The sequence below is a fragment of the Microcaecilia unicolor genome, chromosome 10, assembly GCF_901765095.1.
Source record: "Microcaecilia unicolor chromosome 10, aMicUni1.1, whole genome shotgun sequence".
Lineage (NCBI taxonomy): Eukaryota > Metazoa > Chordata > Amphibia > Gymnophiona > Siphonopidae > Microcaecilia > Microcaecilia unicolor.
The window spans coordinates 208,539,297-208,558,023 of NC_044040.1; the positions used below are offsets into that span (position 1 = coordinate 208,539,297).

The following is an 18,727-nucleotide window of genomic DNA, read 5'->3' on the forward strand; positions in this document are numbered from 1 at the left end:
TGAACTGATAGCTCTTGACAGCCACCAACAGGTTGTGCTCTCAACTGTAATGAAAGGGAAAGGGAAGGGGAAATGGGACTTGATATACCACCTTTCTGTGGTTTTTGCAACTACATTCAAAGTAATTAGGCTACTCCTCCACTAGCAACATTCCATCTAGAAGCCTGCCCTTGCAGATCATCAATGCAGGCTTCTGTTTCTGTGAGTCTGATGTCCTGACAGACTCACAGAAGCCTGCGCGGCGGCCGCATTGCTGATCTGCAAGGGCAGGCTTCTACATGGAATGTTGCTAGTGGAATAGCAACATTAACATTCCATCTAGAATATCCAATAGCAGCAACATTCCATGTAGAACCTCAGGGAAAGGGAACTGGGACTTGATATACTGCCCTTCTGAGGTTCTTGCAACTACATTCAAAGTGGTTTACTTATATTCAGGTACTTATTTTGTACCAGGGGCAATGGAGGGTTAAGTGACATGCCCAGAGTCACAAGGATCTGCAGTGGGAATCGAACTCAGCTCCCCAGGTTCAAAGTCCACTGCACTAACCACTAGGCTACTGAGGCAGTATTCATGCAAATCTCTCACGCATGTTGATCAAGAATAGTCTGTCTGTGGCCCTCAAGCATTAGAAGTGAATAGCATACGCCAGTGTTTCCCAAGTCTGGTCCTGGAGTGTCCCTTACCAATCAGGTTTTCATGATATCCACCGTGAACATGAATGAACTTGATTTGCATGCACTGCCTCCATTATATGCAAATCTTATTCATGCATATTCATGGTGGATATCTTGAAAACCTGACTGGCGAAGGGGTACTCCAGGCCCGGACCTGGGAAAACACTGCCATACACCTTGCCATGATCAATGTGATGGCAGACAGCAGGCCCTGGCTCTGTCACAAGACCAGGGCTGAAAATTAGGAGAGTAATTTGTTACAAAAGATGTCGTGCTTTTGCACGGAGAAACATCTTGTTTGTACCTGTCTCTTGAAAGCACATACAGATGACGGAGCCCGCCCAAGGAAGAAGAAAAAAACGGGGAAACAGGAAATGTGAAGGAGATACCATGGCAGCAGTGCAAAGCCCAGGGGACCAACCACTCCGCGTAACCAGCTCTGAGGAAAAAGAGTCACCAGACTCTTTTCAACTTCTTCTGCAGCCTGCTTTTTTTTCGCCTTGGCCTGTCCGGTTGTTCTCATCTCATCCCTTCTCTACCATCAGAGACTGGCACAGGCAGCGAAAGGGGGTTCAGCCTACACCTTGGCCTCTAGATGTCACCTGAAGTCCTTCCTTCCAGCATATTTGGACCATTTTGGACTTTTTCCACCTTTCCTGATTTCATCGTACTTGTAACTCCCCTGATCTGGCCAAAGTCTTATAGGGCATTTCCCCTTCCCTTCTGATCCTTCTACCCTCTATACTGACATTGTAATTGTTTCCTCAGTTCATTGTAAGCGCTTTGAGGCTGCTTCAAGTGGTATTAAGCGGGGTATAAATGTTCTGAATAAATAAATAGTAAGTAGATCTACCAATGCTGGTTGTATTTTTTAAACTAGTACTTGTATTTTCGTTTTTAAAAGTCTTTAATAAAAAGAAAATGTTCCTAACGTCACTGGGTTCCCAAATGGGTCAGGCAGCGGAGCATTGAGTCTCTACAATTTTGAAAGGGGGAAATCACAGGCGAAAGTTATAGAAGAGACCATCCTTGACTCCAAACTCAGGCCCTTACACTTGAATCTTATCCAGAAGGGAAACTATCGTGAATGGTTTGGATTATCACAGAAAAGTGCATGAACACGTGTGTCTGGGGCTGTGTGAAATTAAGGGCATGACTGCAGGGTGTATAAATGTTACAGCGAGGATTCTGCTACCCTGGCCTCAGCAAGCACTGAGAATTCTTCAAAGTAGATGGCTGGCACACCGGGTCTGCCTATAATTGAAAGCACATAATACTACTAAATTATCAAGCAAAGAAGGAAAAATGAGGAAAATTCATGTTAGCAGCAGCTGCAACAAGCAAGGACTCCAGCAGTAAAACTCAAAAGCTGTGCGTCAACTCTCCTAATGCAAGTGTAATGCCAAATATGTTTGCCACTGCTGCAATGAACAAATTGTGTGCACACAGGTCATTGTGCACTAATCTCACAGCAAATTGGACATATGCATACCCAGCTTCCCTGGGATTCTGTATATGGCGCAATCCCAAGATGCGCATGCAACTTAATCGGCTGAGCCCTTAACAAGCAATAATTGGCACCAATTAAGATTTGCACGTGCATCTGGCTGGCCTATTCTGTAACAGTTGGCACCCAAATCCCATAGCGTGCAGCTCGAGGCGTGTCAGGGCAATTCCAGAAAGTTGCACATGTTGGGTCACTGTGCCTAACTTGGGTACCAGCAATTTACATCAGGTTTCAGCAGGCGCAAGTCTGGTGCGGGGATCAGCACCAAGTGTGATCCTTTAAAAGGGTACACACCCTTTATACACTTGCGCTCATCCCCGGATTCTTTCTAGAACGCCTAAAGTTCCGTTCTGTAACAACGCACGTAACTTAATTGGCTTAGCAAGCCAATCAGCATTGTTAACAGCACTTAAACAAGCAATAATGAGCACTGATTGGCAAAAATTAGAATTCACACACACAATTCAAGTGTATTCTGTAACTCACTGCGCCTAAATTTTAATGTGCGCAGGCAAAAGGGGGGGCAAGGTTATGGGCGGGGAAATGGGCTTTGCTTAGGCGACCCAAACTTTACGTGCATTGTTATTTATTTTATTGCATTTGTATCCCACATTTTCCCACCTATTTGCGGGCTCAGTGTGGCTTACAATACATTGTAAATAATGGAATATAGAATATCTCTCTATATAAAAAGCAACACCAACGTTCTATGAAGCCTCCAGCCGGAAGTGTGAAGGGGGCGAGATATCCGGTTTCCCTATGAGTGTCTGCCCCGCCCTCTCTGTAACACAGTCAGTGAAGGAAAACAGCAGAGCACCAAATCAAATCGCTGGCTCTGTAACAGTGAAGGACTCAGAGGGGGGAGGGGAGAGAGGCCAGAGGGCAGGGACACACACACTCCCACATGCACACAAAAGAAAACATTGCTAGCCCCCGTTTCATTTGCATCAGAAACAGGGCTTTTTTACTAGTGTTATAATAATAATGTTATAGAATATGGCCCTCTTTGCCTAAATCTACGTGCCCGGATTTATGTCACGCTTTCGTTGGTGTAAACTGAGATGCGTAGTTTTAGCCCCTAGAATATCAACTAACGAATTCTACTTACCACGCCTAAATACAGGCATTGCTTATAGAATACGCGTAAGTGGAAATGTTTTCCGCATGGATTTTCTAGGTGCCATATATAGAATCTGACCCTTAGTGCCAATCTTTTCTGGCACTCATTTTGGAGCACCATTTAAAGAATCTGGCCCTCTAACAAGTTTTCCTGGATTGTAAAATAAGAATGTATCCAGATGTCTCTAAGACTACCCAAAAGAAAAAAAGACAAGAGTTTCTTAAATTGCGCCCGAAAGCTTTGCAATCAGGCGCCCTATATTGGTTGAACTTTCCCTGTAAATGTAAATTCTATTAAATATGTATTCTTTGAACCTCTTCAACAAAGCCTACAAAAAGAACCCTTAATGACACAAATCACCAGCCAAGTATTAAAATACACCTCTTACACCACCCTAACACTTCCTTCTCTAATCCCTTATACATCTTCTGCTTACTGCCGATTATATCTGTCATGACTATGTCGTAACAAATTGTATTTCCATCATTTACAATGTATTGTAAGCCACACTGAGCCCGCAAATAGGTGGGAAAATGTGGGGTACAAATGCAATAAATAATAATAATAACCTAAACAGTTAAACTCTTTTCTGGAAGCTAAGTTGGCTGAGTCACCCATGTTACAACCAAGGACAATAATAACTTCAACTCCGTAATAAGTATTAATTTTCCTGGGTGCTCCTCTCAATTGCTTTTTTTCAGTCATAGAAGCTATTAAATTATTCTCTGTTTTCAGTTTTCCTTAAGTATTGTGCAATGACTCTAAATTGTGGACTAAAGATGAGTAAATAGATCAATATTTTGAAATTTCTTATGTAAATACCCAAGTTCCTATACTTACTATTGATTTAAAATCATCTTTTTCTATTTCTAGAATTGTGCTTGAAGTAAAATGTAAATTTAATAAATAAAACAATTAAAAAAAAAAAAGAATCTGGCCCTCTGCATACTACTGGCAGCCATGGTTTGCACTTAAAAAATGTCAGGTTTGATCTGGCATATGTGCTGAAGAGGTCAAGCACTGAAACGTTAACGACCAGGACATTACAATGCACAAAATGAACCTACTTGGAGACCTAGGTCTTAAGGGAAAACAAGTAAATGATTCCTAACTGGTGCTCTGTAATGGATGCCATCGATAATCCTCTGTGAAACTGCAGAACACAGGCTATAAAAGCCTCTCTATTATCACGCTTGTATCAGAGACTATTTATTTACTGTGCATCTGCATATGAATAATGCGATTTAATTTTCACTGGCAAAACTGTAGGACTTCAGCCAGCTTCCACTGCTTCCTATCCCTTCCCCCTCCATCTGGTAATTGTGTTTATTCCTCAAGGATTCTTGACTGCAGGCGAGCAAAAGCTTGTACAGCTGTGACCTTTTTCCAGATGAGATGAATCTTCAGTATTTCTGCACCTATTCCCATTTACCAACTCTGAAAAGGTGTAGTGTGTGCAGGTACCTTTGGCACCTAACCATTATACCTCTTCACAGGGGTGTGCTGGTAAATTTTTAACAACGGGCTCTCGCTCTGGGCATAGCCGGCCCTGAAATTTTGGGGGTGGGAATACATGCCTCTCTCTCTTCTCCCTTGTGCGGCTAGGCATACCTTTGCTGAGCCCCACCAGCCAATTAATGGACTGCCACCATTCTCTGCTGCTTGTTTCTGGCTCTGAGCAGCATGATGGAACCTTCTTGCGCTTGCATGAAAAGTCCCAGCCTGATGCTCAGTCAGAAACAAGGAGCAGAGAGCAGCAGCAGTCTATTTACTTGGTTGGTGGGGCCAGCATCACTGCCAGCGAAGTAAAACAGAATTCAGGAGGGGGCCCAAGCCCACATTTTGGGAGTCAGTTGTTAAAGTAACCATGGGGAGGCCTACTTTAACAACCGGCTCCCAAAATTCTTAAAATTTTAACAAACGGCTCTCGCGAGCCCGTGAAAGCCTGCTCCAGCACACCACTGCCTCTTCAGGAAATCTAGTCTGCCCCAATTTGATTGTCTGCACATTTTGTCAATTAGATTATCAATAGAAATCAAACAAAATAAAACATGGAAAAGAAAATAAGATACCTTTTTTATTGGACATAACTTAATACATTTCTTGATTAGCTTTCGAAGGTTGCCCTTCTTCGTCAGATCGGAAAGCTAATCAAGAAATGTATTATGTCCAATAAAAAAGGTTATCATCTTATTTTCTTTTCCATGTTTTATTTTGTTTGATTTCTCTTGATAACCTTTAAGAGTGGACTAACACGGCTACCACACCTCTCTACGTCAATTAGATTGTAAGCTCCTTTGAGCAGGGACTGTCCTTCTTTGTTAAACTGTACAGCGCTGCGTAACCCTAGTAGCGCTTTAGAAATGTTAAGTAGTAGTAGGTACTATGGGAAATATTTGATTAATTAACTGCACTATCAGAAAGGCATTTAAAGTAAAAATGTTTTCCTATATGCCAAACCCCAGAACCGCAGGCTGAAGGACACTCACCCTACATACACATATGTTTTTTATGTACTGTTCTTTTAAGCCAGATCAGCTGCTAAAAGCAGTGACATAAAACCCGGCTGCCCCACCCATTATAATCACAGGATGTGTTATGAATTCTGCCCAAAATCCACAGGGCTGCTTTTGACTAGTCCAGAGATCTGTTCCTTATAGAAAATAATTTACAAAGTTATACACTGAAATACAACCTGATTTTTTTTTTGGTGTGTATGTGGGGGGGGGGGGGGGGGGGGGGCAACTTTGTAACTGCACTGTTCTGAGTAGCTTGTTTTCTCTCCACCACCCCCCAAAACCAACTATTTTGCTATTTCACTGCTGTTTTCACCCTCTCCCTATCCTTAGAAGGGATAAATCTACCAGTTGTGATTGAGGTTCAGCAGCTATGGGGAGGGGGGGAGATGGGACTTTATATACTGCGTTTCCTTGGTTTTTGCAACTACATTCAAAGCAGTTTATATAATATATACAGGTACTTATTCGTAGCCGGGGCAATGGAGGGTTAAGTGACTTGCCCGGAGGCACAAGGAGCTGCAGTGGGAATCGGACCCAATTTCCCAGGATCAAAGTCTGCTTCATTAACCACTAGGCTACTCCTCCACTAGCAACATTCCCTGTAGAATTTCAAATAGGGGAAGGGAATTGGGACTTGATATATCACCTTCCTGTGGTTTTTGCAACTACATTCAAAGCAGTTTACATAATATATACAGGTACTTATTCGTACCTGGGGCAACGGAGGGTTAAGTGATTTGCCCACAGTCACAAAGAACTGCAGTGGGAATCAAACCCAGGATCAAAGTCCGCTGCACTAACCCCTAGGCTACTCCTTCCTCAACTTTGACCTTTACTGGTTCATTTAACAGATTAACACTAATTTGGGATGGCACTGAATTCCTTCAGCTTCAATTCTTAATAAAGAGAATCTCCAAGAGAGAAAGAAGGGAGGCACAGCTTTTGCAGCCTTGATTCCACTTGGAAGAGGAGGCCAGTATTTACCATACATTTTTATATAGTTATGGTCTTTTAAGAGCATTAAATTACTTTAACAAAATATAACATTAAACCAGCTGTATTAGCTATTCAGAACTGTTGTAACGCTCCAACCTATGCGCTATTTTAAAATGTAAGTAAGAGATGGATTGTCATTTTAAGAATAAATCTCAACTCCTAAAAATGACCAGAAAGTAAAACTCTCTCTACTGTGGTCCAGTTACCACTTTGGAGAACACAGGCAACCTCTTTCTTAAAAAAAAAAAAAAAAAAAAAAAAAAAGCCCTGGGCTCTCTAAACCGTACCAGAGCTTTCTAAGAAAACAAAATCCTAACTGCAGCTATGTTAAATTATGCTTTTATTCTTTCCAATTGTGCAATCTGAACAGCGTTCATTAAAAAATAACCAATTGTATTATATACATTTAGTATACACAGGTGGACACGTGTAATTCTCTTTTGCACAGCAAAGATAACCATTTACATTTAAGAGACCACGATGTACAAAAGAAAAAAAAAATAGAACACTGGCAAAAAAGTAACGTTTCAACAACAGTGCAATTTTTTTTTACAAAACTTCATGGAATGAACGTACTTCAAAAAAGGAAGCAAACTCCCCCATGGATCACCTGCTGAAGTGTAAACAAAAACGCCAAACAGTGAGGTAAATAACCCAAGTCCATGTGGCAAAGCTGCAACAAGTGACCAGTCAGCATTATCACAAGATCAGCCCGTCTCAGTCTCCTCCTCTGGCTCCTGCAAGCCGTTGGCGAGCGGCTCCTCGATGGACGACTCGCTGCCGGTGCTCTCGCCCGACAGCAGCCGGGTGACGCGCAGATCGGCGCGCAGCTTGTGCACGTCGTTGCCGATGCTGAGCTCGCCCAGGTCGCTGATGAGCTGCTCCAGGTCCCGCGCCTGGCCCTCGACGTCCGCGCTCTCCGCAGTTCCTCGTCCGGCCGCTGGGTGGAGCAGCAGCTCCTCCAGGGCGCGCCGCTCCTCTTCCTCCTCCTCCTCCTCGCCCAGCAGGTCCTCGGTGATGGAGCCCAGCTTGGGCGCGCTGCGGCTGCGCTCCGCCGGCGGCTTGTAGCAACACTGGCCCTGCAGCAGGAGCAGCTTGCGCAGGGGCACGAGCGGGATGGCGCCGCGGAGCTGCTGGTGGCGCGCGTCGTCGCGCCGCTTCAGCCGCTTGAACTCGGCCAGCGCGGCCGACGACGTCTGGTAGAGCAGCAGCGCCATGGCGCGCGCCTTCTCCGGCTTGGACACGAGCACGGCGTGGCAGCGCAGCATGACGGCCTTGTGGCGCAGCTCGTGCCGGTAGACCCAGGCGAAGACGCGCGGCAGGCGCGCGTCCGCCACGCAGTAGGTGACGCGGTGCAGCAGGTACAGGTGGCCGGGCCGGCGCTGCGGCGCGCGCTCCTCCGCCGCGTGCACCATGCGGATGCCCTGCGGCCCCACCGTCAGCCGCATCTTGGTGCCCTGCTTGCCCAGCTCGCTCTTGGCCCAGATCTTGCCCACCGCCGCGTCCGTGCAGCCCTCGCCGCGGGACTGGATGGTGGTGGCGTTGCCCAGGTACAGCACCGTGTAGGTGGGGTCCTCGCCCGTGATGCGGATCTTCTTGCGCCGCGACTTGAACATGCCGCCCACCCGGCTCAGCGCGCTCTCCGGGCACGCGCGGGCCAGCGAGCTCAGCGCGCAGTAGTTGAGGCTCAGCGCATAACCCTTGCGCTTGGCCGCCTGCTCCTTGCTCGCCTCCTCCTCGATCAGCTCGAACTTGTTCTTCTTCCAGGGCAGCATCGCTCGGAGGGGGAGGGCGGCGGCGGCCCCGGGGGCGCTTAGCTCATGTCTCGGAGGCGACCGGGCGCTGGGTGGGTGGCTAGTAGCAGCTCAGCTCGCCGTGCCTTCCAGGTCATTGCATGCAAAGGGGCTACTGCACTGTCGCTTCCCCAGCTCCTCTCTTACTCTGGAGTGGTGCTTTAGGACACAGCGGTAAATATAGGCTGGAAGGAACCACCGACTCCTCCCGGGTAGGGGGGGGGGGGAGGCAGAAGAGCCGCCCAGCCCACTGCACGACTCCTGCCGAATATTGCACCCACACCGAAATGCAACGTTTCCTATAGAGAAACCAAGCCGAAACACTTTGATATTTGCTTGTGTAATAAAAGCAAACTTTCTCCAGCTTCTTTCCTTGGCTCTGTATGTTTTGTGTTGTTTTTATTGGGGGGGGATTAATTGCAGGGGTGACTTTTTTTTTTTTGCTTTCTTGCTTTACTGGTTGTGAATGTTGTGAATCCATGTTGGCACGCTTTTGATGATGGAAACGCAACTGTTACAAATTATGCTATACTCACCGCAGGAACATGCTAATGATAGCAGCATCAGTTATAAAAACAAAACAGGTGGCTGGGAAAAGACAGATCATCAGTACTCCTAAAGTTTGAATTATTTGCAAAATTCATTAAAAAAGAAACTATATTCTATTAAACCTGCCCCTCTGCAGTGGAAAAGAGCAGATTTGCCATGAAAAAAAAATGCAGTTGCACTCCTTCAGATTCTATATATAGTGCCCGACAACTTAATTGCTAACAAGCTGTAAAGCATCAATAATTACCAGTTATTGTTGTTAATTGGCATTAAGATTTGCACATGATCTTGCACCTAAATCCCACAGTGCGCAGCCTAGAAGGGGGTGTGGCCATGGGTGGGTGATGGGCATTCCAAAAAGTTGTGTGCAGTGTTATAGAATAACTAGTAAAAAAAAAACCCGTTTCTGATGCAAATGAAACAGGGGGGGGGGGGGGGCTAGCAAGGTTTTCTTCAGAGTGTGCATGTGGGAGTGTGTGTCCCTGCCCTCTGCCCTCTCTCCCTCCCCCCTCCCTCCTCCGAGTCCAGTGCTTCAGTGTTAAGTTTCCTGCTGTTCTGTGTTTGTGTTACAGAGAGAGTGAGGGCATCTCTCTCCCCTCCCCCTCTGTGTTTTCCTTCACTCATGGGGAAACCGGATATCTCTGGCGCTTCACACTTCCGGCTGGAGGCTTCAGTGGTGCCTTTTTATATATATAGAAGATAGATATAGATGGGTCAGTGCTTCCAGCTTAGGTGCCAGGATTTACACCAGGTTTCAGCAGGCATAAGTCTGGCAACCAGAGTTGGGCGCAGAAACCAGCGCCAAACACCATTTTATAAAAGGCACGTGCCCTTTATAGAATAGCGCTTAGCACCAATCTTTTCCAGCGCCCATTTTTGAGCTCATTTATAGAATTGCCCTCTTGCTGCACACCGCTTGGCCACACCCCCTTCTAGGCTGCGCACTGTGGGATTTAGGTGCAAGATCATGTGCAAATCTTGATGCCAATTAACAACAATAACAATTCATTCAAAAGGGCAGTGAACAAAATAAGAACGGGGTGGAATGTTGGAACAAAGGAAGACCTGGTGCAACAGACTAAGGAGCTCATTTTCAAAACAAAAAAAGCCCAAAAGAGGTCATTATGTGGTACATGAGCGTTTTTCTCTCAAAAACCTCCAAGCTGCGATTTTCAGCACTGATTTTAGATGTTTTTGTCCACAGTTTGTCCAAATTTCAAGGGGGCATGTTTTAGGTGGGAATTGGGTGGGACAAGGGCAGCACCAAACGATAGATGTTTTTTCTGCAATAATTCTTCCCAAGGGAAATATTCCGTAACTTGATACAATCAATGGTATTAAGCCATTCAGACTACTGCAATGGAATCTATGCGGGTTGCAAAGAACAAATCGTAAAGAAACTTCAAACCGCTCAAAATACAGCAGCCAGGCTTATATTTGGAAAAACGCGTTTTGAAAGCAGCAGACCCCTCCGAGAAAAACTGCACTGGCTCCCAATCAAAGAGCGTATTGCCGTCAAAATCTGTACCATGGTTCATAAAATTCTTTAAAGCGAAGCCCCGGGATACATGACAGACCTTATAGACCTGCCGATTAGAAACACAACAAGATCAGCACGAACATACCTAAATCTTCATTACCCAAGCACCAAAGGACTCAACTACAAATCAACGTATGCATCCAGCTTTTCCTACTTAAGCGCACAACTATGGAACGCTCTGCCAAAAACAGTAAAAACAACATACGACCACCTGAATTTCTGGAAAGAACTAAAACCAATCCTGTTCAGGAAGGCATATCCCACTGACCCAACAAAAAAGCATGAACACATGCAATACAACAAAACCAAAGATCGCAATGGACACACCCCAACCGACCGCTTCCTTCTCTTTATCCTCCCCCACCCTGCTTAGTTCCCCACTGTTAGCTTCTGCTTCCCTGGTCTTTCCTTTGTCAACTTTAACTGCATTTTCTTAATTGTAATTTTCCTAATTTTCTGTAAGCCACATTGTGCCTGCATGTGTGGGAAAATGTGGGATACAAATGAACCTTAAATAAATAAATTTCCCCAATGTATCACCATACTTGTAACATAGTAGATGACGGCAGAAAAAGACCTGCACTGTCCACCCAGTCTGCCCAACAAGATAAACTCACATGTGCCATTTTTTGTGTATACCTTACCTTGATTTGTACCTGTCTTTTTCAGGGCACAGACCGTATAAGTCTGCCCAGCACTATCCCCGCCTTCCAACTACCAGCCCCACCTCCCACCACCGGCACTGGCACAGACCGTATAAGTCTGCCCAGCACTATCCCCGCCCCCCAACCACCCACCCTACCTCCCACCACCGGCTCTAGCACAGACCATATAAGTCTGCCCAGCACTATCCTCACCTCCCAACCACCAGCCCTTGTATTTGTTCATACCGGACTAGCGAACGCCATAACAGTCCTATGTAAGCCACATTGAGCCTGCAAATAGGTGGGAAAATGTGGGCTACAAATGTAACAAATAAATAAATAATGAAACAAAATGAAAATATCTAGGGCCAAAATTAAGACTTTTTTTTTTTTGGCCAGACCTGTTTCAGTCATGAATAAATGACCAAAAGGTGCCCTAAATGACAAATAACTACTGGAAGGATTAAAGCATAACCCTCCCTTACTCCTCCAGTGGTCACAGACCCCCCTCCCACCCCCCAAGATGTGACAGTCACAGTACTTACCAGGCTGTATGACACCTTCAGATATGATGGCCATTGCTATTAGACCAGCAGGCAGGTCCCTGGAGTAGCCTAGTGGTCAGTGCAGTGGACTGTAGAAAGGGGGGCCCAGGCCCATATCCCACTCTAACTGGTACACGTGGTGGAGTGTGTGAGCCATCCAAAAACCACTAAATTCCTACTGTACCTACATATAGGTGACACCTGCAAGCTTGGCTAATGTGGTGTACAGTGAGATACAGCAAGTTTTTCTGAGCTCCTGGAAGACTCACCTTACAATATAAGGGTAATGGTGAGATGTGTACCTGGGACCTTTTATGTGAAGTCGACTGCAGTACCCCCTAGACTACCCCACTGCTCTGCTGGGATGTCTGTGTGGCCAGTCTTGTAAGGATGATGGCCCCCCCCCCCCCCCCCAGACATCCCAATGGCTGGTTTTTGGGCATTTTTCTCAATAGTCCCAAGAAAAATGCACTGAGCAGAAAGAACCAGATTTTTTAAATGGTGCCGAAAAATCAGCGCTGGAAAATTTAAGCACTGATTGCTATTCTATAAGGTTCCATGTCCTTTATAGAACAGCGCTAAGTGAAGCAACGCTTAACTTTAGGTGTGGCAATTATGCCCTGCTGAAAATAGTCTATTCTCTAATGCTTGTAAATTATGGGAACGCCCCTGAAATGCCCCTTGAAATTACACAATGTTATATTTATTTATTTTTATTACATTTGTACCCCGCGCTTTCCCACTCATAGCAGGCTCAATGCGACTTACATTTTATATACAGGTACTTATTTGTACCTGGGGCAATGGAGGGTTAAGTGACTTTCCCAGAGTCACAAGGAGCTGCCTGTGCCTGCAGTGGGAATCAAACCCAGTTCCCCAGGACCAAAGTCCACCACTCTAACCACTAGGCCACTCCTCCACATATAATACATTGTGTGCGTAATTAATGCCAATTAACGCCAAGAAAATGTGTTAGTAGCCAATTATTACTGGTGCTCATTGGCTCATTAATCAATTAAGTTGCAAGTGCAAATCGGCTGGGCACGCTGATTTGCACATGTAACTTCATTCACCATATATAGATTCCAGGGGAAAATGTCTAGAAAAAGGCAATTTTTCAACCAAAAGACATTTTTCAGGTTTGAAAATGGCTGTGTTCACCATTCGATATTTGGACTTAGACATTTCATCGAAAATGCCCCTCCACATTTATTAAATTGCACAGTACCACCTCACTCTATATCTCTCACTGAATCTGTACGTTGTCTAGTAAAAACAGTACATTTAAATCCTTTGAGGTTTAGCAACACCTGATTTAATTATCGGGCACCTAAATAAAGCTTGCCATTAATGCCGTCTTATCAAGTTGTAAAGTATTTTTAAAAAAAACAGAGAACCATAAAATGGAGTCCAAAATATAGATAGGAGATCAATCCGACACTGCAAATCTTTATAAATAATTTTTTTTGTGAGTGGAGAGTTCTCAGCGTATAAACTCACCCAAGCGAGACTACACCAAGGTGATTTATGTCTCTAAGGGTGGACAAGCTTCTCGTTCATGGAACTTCTCCGTGGTTTATATTTTTGTGTAAGCAAAACCACATACTCGTGCTCTTGTCACCAAACAGTGAACAACCTAATCTAAAATTCTAAAAAATGTTCAAAAGTGTCGGAGTTAATCAATCCTATCTATTACTCCATTTGACCTCATACATGTTTTTTTTTTGGATACTTTATATTTTGATACCTACCAGGGATTTATTTTGGGATTGTCATTTTTGAATGTCTTATCAAGGTGGACAGAAACACAAGTGGTATACTTATGATGCAAGGAGCCAGCTCACGCTTGGCCACCAAGAGGGGAGGGACAAAATTCCCCAGGCCCGCAAGGGGGGCCGGCGCTGGGGTCCATCTCTTTCCTGCTCCTGTTGGGACCCAGGTGATTGCGTTAACGCGTTAACCTGGTCCCTGCACACAGGAGCAGGAGAGAGACGGACCCCGGCGCCAGAACCACCTTGGAAGTCAGGGAAGAGCAGACGCATTGACGCAGAAGATAGGAGGGGGAGGTGGTGGTGAGCGAGCGAAAGAGGGGTGGCGGTGGTAGTTAACCTCCTTGGTGGCAGCTATGTCCCGAGTAGGGCGGGGGGGGCACAGCTGCAACCCAAGTTGGGGGGGTGTCTCTTCCCTGGGCCTGGCTGTGTCTCTCGACGGCCCTGAGCTCATGTACCCAGGCTGTGGCCTGTCGGAGGACAAGAATGACAAGCCCAGTGCCACTGCAGTTCTTTAAAGTTGTTGGGGACATTGAGGCTATGGATCCGGACCGGCGAACCTTCATATCAAATACAGCCCAACTGAACTGTGTGAGCATTTAACAGCGACCCCAAGTGGTGTGGTAGCCGTGTTAGTCCATTTTTAAAGATAATAAATCCAAATAAAACAAAACAAACATAGAAAAGAAAGGAAAATGATACATTTTTTAATTAGACTAATGTAATGCATATTTTTCATTAACTTAATACATTTTTTGATTGCTAATCCTTCAAAAGCTAATCAAAAAATGTATTAAGTTAGTGCAATAAAAAAAGTTCGTATCTATTATCTTTACAGCAATCGCTCATAGAAATGCACTGTTTTTTGTTTTGTTTGGTCATTTGGTTCCACCTGCCTGTTGAACATGGAATTACACTCACACATGCTGAACCAGAAAAAGCCATCAAATCTTTATTTTTATTTATTTAGCTTTTGCTCACACCTTTTTCAGTAGTAGCTCAAGGTGAGTTACATTCAGGTACATTTGGATTGAGAATGGGGAAATTAAACTCCCTGAGTGAAGCAAAGTTGGTTCAGTGTTAGAGGACTACAACAGGAGGTCGAAACTCTGCAGCAAAACCCCTAATGGAAGGGCTTCCTAATGTAAAACTGTTTTATGTTGAAAGCAAAAGTCTCATATTGTGGAATTCACCCAAAGTTAAGAATATAAGTTTCCATACAGAATCACAAAATGTAACAAGGCTGAATAAAAAGCCCATCAAACTGGTGAGGAGACAAGGCATAAACCACTTATCACCCCTACCACTGCAATTTCCCCACCCCTAGCTGTCTGTTCGTCTGTCCAATTTAGATTGTAAGCTCTGTTGAGCAGGGACTGTCTTTTCATGTTAATTTGTACAGCGCTGCATAAGTCTAGTAGCGCTATAGAAATGTTTAATAGTAGTAGTAGTAGTATGAGCCAAGTATAGGACAGTCAAGCCATTGTGACATCACTGATGAGGTTGGCTCTTAGGCATTGGTGGACTGAGGCATTATGACATCACAATGTCCGCTCTGGTTAAATCACCGCAGTTCCTCAGTACCTTTCCGCTCTCATCTCTCCCTACACTCCTCCCCGTGAACTCCGTTCGCTGGGTAAATGTCTCCTGTCGTCCCCCTTCTCCCCCACTGCTAACTCCTGGCTCCATTCCTTCTATCTCGCTGCTCCCTATGCCTGGAATAGACTCCCTGAGCCAGTACGTCAGGCTCAGTCTCTGGCTGTCTTCAAGTCTAGGCTTAAAGCCCACCTCTTTGCTACTGCTTTTGACTCCTAACAATGACTCTCTTACTCAACACCCTCACTTATCACCCCTACCACTGCAATTTCCCCACCCCTAGCTGTCTGTTCGTCTGTCCAATTTAGATTGTAAGCTCTGTTGAGCAGGGACTGTCTTTTTCATGTTGATTTGTACAGCGCTGCGTAAGTCTAGTAGCGCTATAGAAATGTTTAATAGTAGTAGTAGTAGTATGAGCCAAGTATAGGACAGTCAAGCCATTGTGACATCACTGATGAGGTTGGCTCTTAGGCATTGGTGGACTGAGGCATTATGACATCACAATGTCAGCTCTGGTTAAATCACCGCAGTTCCTCAGTACCTTTCCGCTCTCATCTCTCCCTACACTCCTCCCCGTGAACTCCGTTCGCTGGGTAAATGTCTCCTGTCGTCCCCCTTCTCCCCCACTGCTAACTCCCGGCTCCGTTCCTTCTATCTCGCTGCTCCCTATGCCTGGAATAGACTCCCTGAGCCGGTATGTCAGGCTCAGTCTCTGGCTGTCTTCAAGTCTAGGCTTAAAGCCCACCTCTTTGCTACTGCTTTCGACTCCTAACCATGACTCTCTTACTCAACACCCTCACTTATCACCCCTACCACTGCAATTTCCCCACCCCTAGCTGTCTGTTCGTCTGTCCAATTTAGATTGTAAGCTCTGTTGAGCAGGGACTGTCTTTTCATGTTCATTTGTACAGTGCTGCGTAAGTCTAGTAGCGCTATAGAAATGTTTAATAGTAGTAGTAGTAGTATGAGCCAAGTATAGGACAGTCAAGCCATTGTGACATCACTGATGAGGTTGGCTCTTAGGCATTGGTGGACTGAGGCATTATGACATCACAATGTCAGCTCTGGTTAAATCACCGCAGTTCCTCAGTACCTTTCCGCTCTCATCTCTCCCTACACTCCTCCCCGTGAACTCCGTTCGCTGGGTAAATGTCTCCTGTCGTCCCCCTTCTCCCCCACTGCTAACTCCCGGCTCCGTTCCTTCTATCTCGCTGCTCCCTATGCCTGGAATAGACTCCCTGAGCCGGTATGTCAGGCTCAGTCTCTGGCTGTCTTCAAGTCTAGGCTTAAAGCCCACCTCTTTGCTACTGCTTTCGACTCCTAACCATGACTCTCTTACTCCACCCTCACTTATCACCCCTACCACTGCAATTTCCCCACCCCTAGCTGTCTGTTCGTCTGTCCAATTTAGATTGTAAGCTCTGTTGAGCAGGGACTGTCTTTTTCATGTTGATTTGTACAGCGCTGCGTAAGTCTAGTAGCGCTATAGAAATGTTTAGTAGTAGTAGTAGTAATAGTAAATCAGTTCTTGACAGTGACCCGAGTATAACACCGGTAGCACTCAGCATTTCGCTGAGTGCCGCCTACTGAATCTAAGCCAAGGAGGGGGACGTGCTTAGCAGAGGCGTAGGTAGGTGGGTTGCCCAGACCATTCTCAGTCCACCCAGTTAGCACATGCTATGTAAAATGCTGAAGTTAGCTAACACTTCCATGGCCAGTCTCCGCCCATATCACACCTCTCAGAGAAAAATTCAGAAAAATATAATAATGGTAACAGGCAGACTACTGCATAACCCCCTAACATGTTTGTGTGGTAGACTGTTACCGCTTGTTAACCCTGCATTAACTCCTGGATTCTATATATGGTGCTTGAAATTGCATGAGCTAAATAATTGAGTAACGAGACAATTGGCATCAATTATTGGTGCTAATTGGCAAGAATTTTGATTTGCGCATGCACCTTGCTAAGTGCTATTCTATAAAGATGCGTGTGCAAATCTTTTAGCGTGCAGCTGAAAAGGGCGTGGCCATGGGAGAGCTATGGGCGGGTCAAGGGTATTCATTAACGATGCACACAATATTACAGAATTCAGGAGATCCACGCCTAATTTATGCATGAGGATTTGCACCAGGTTTCTGGTGGTGTAAATCCTCATGTCCAAAGTTGGGGGCGGATCCCGGCACTACATCCTATTTATGTATTTATTTACAGTCACTTGATATACCGCCTTAACTAACATGTAAACCTAGGCGGTTTACAATTCTAGTACAATAATAAAAATAAAATGAGAATAAGAAAGTAACCAGGAGCGTAACCAGATCTATTTTTGGCCGGCCCTGAGTTAACCTGGATGGGCCCTTCCATCCCTGTACATACATACAGGTTTTTTAACCTTTCCGCCTGCCCCTACTCACATATCGATATCATTCTCCCTCTCCACCCATAGTTCCTCCTCCCCCACCCACCCAGCACCTGCCCATCTCTCTTTGAGCCCCCCCCTCCATCTACGTTTGAGCCATCACCAGCAGCGATTCCAGTAGGCAATCTGCACCCGCCCTGCAGGCTTCCCTCTACCATATCCCTTCCAGTGAAGAAACAGGAAGTGATGTCATTGAGGGTGGGACATGGTAGAGGAAAGCCTGCAGGTCTGAAGCAGGTTGACTATAGGAATAGCTGCCAGCGACGGCTCAAAGGTAGAATAGAAGGGGGGTGGGGGTTCAGAGAGAGAGAGAGAGAGACAGGAAAATTCCATGCTGCCTGCATTGAAGAAAAAGAGAGAGGAGTGAAACACTGTTAATGAGGTGTTTTGGGGGCCATTAGGCTGGGTAGGCCTGAGGCAAGACAACGTGCAGCATGTCAGACACAGAACGAAGCCTTCGCGGGAAGAAGACCTCCTCGGCTGGCGGGGATTGGGGTCCCCCGCCAGCAAAGGTAGCCCATGGTGACAGCGGGGGAGGGTTGGCGGCGGGAAGGGGGAGTCGAGAGGGTCGTTGGCAGGGGGGTCCAGGGCCAAATCTACGGGAGCCCAGGCCCCCCTGGCCCCATGTATCTACGCCACTGGTGCCCACCCAGACCCACCCGCAGCTACGCCACTGAGAGGAACTGCAATGTTCTGATAGGAAAGTCATCACCACACATACAAATAGACCGAATACATATCCATAAAGCAAAGAAAGGGGAGGGGGTAGAATTCGAACCAGCAGCAATAATTTACAAGTTTTAACTCCTAACCCTTATTCACTTGTTCAGAACCCTTATTTTATCATCCTCACTTTAATATTCCCTTATCTCTTGTTTGTCCTGTTTGTCTGTCCTAATTAGATTGTAAGCTCTGTGGAGCAGGGATTGTCTCTTCATGTTCAAGTGTACAGCGCTGCGTACGTCTAGTAGCGCTATAGAATTGATAAGTAGTAGTAGTAGTCTCTGGGATTCTGGAATCTTGGTACACCTTGGGATTCTGGAATCTTGCT

At 45.6% G+C, this 18,727-nt stretch overlaps 1 protein-coding gene and 1 pseudogene across 1 annotated transcript; one reads left to right on the forward strand and one right to left on the reverse strand.

The window, feature by feature from the left end:
• The window catches only part of LOC115478382, a 118,933-nt pseudogene extending 115,347 nt beyond the window's left edge, over positions 1–3,586 (forward strand).
• Positions 3,587–7,143: 3,557 nt separating this feature from the next.
• On the reverse strand, positions 7,144–8,866 carry FAM43A (family with sequence similarity 43 member A). Its single transcript, XM_030216140.1, has one exon. It carries the CDS (start codon positions 8,593–8,595, stop codon positions 7,528–7,530), a length of 1,068 nt encoding a protein of 355 aa, XP_030072000.1. The 5' UTR covers positions 8,596–8,866; the 3' UTR covers positions 7,144–7,527.
• Positions 8,867–18,727: the final 9,861 nt, after the last annotated feature.

What these genes read in the sequence shown, in the direction of transcription:
- FAM43A (XM_030216140.1), bottom strand. Translation starts at nt 8,595, where the DNA reads ATGCTGCCCTGGAAGAAGAACAAGTTCGAGCTGATCGAGGAGGAGGCG.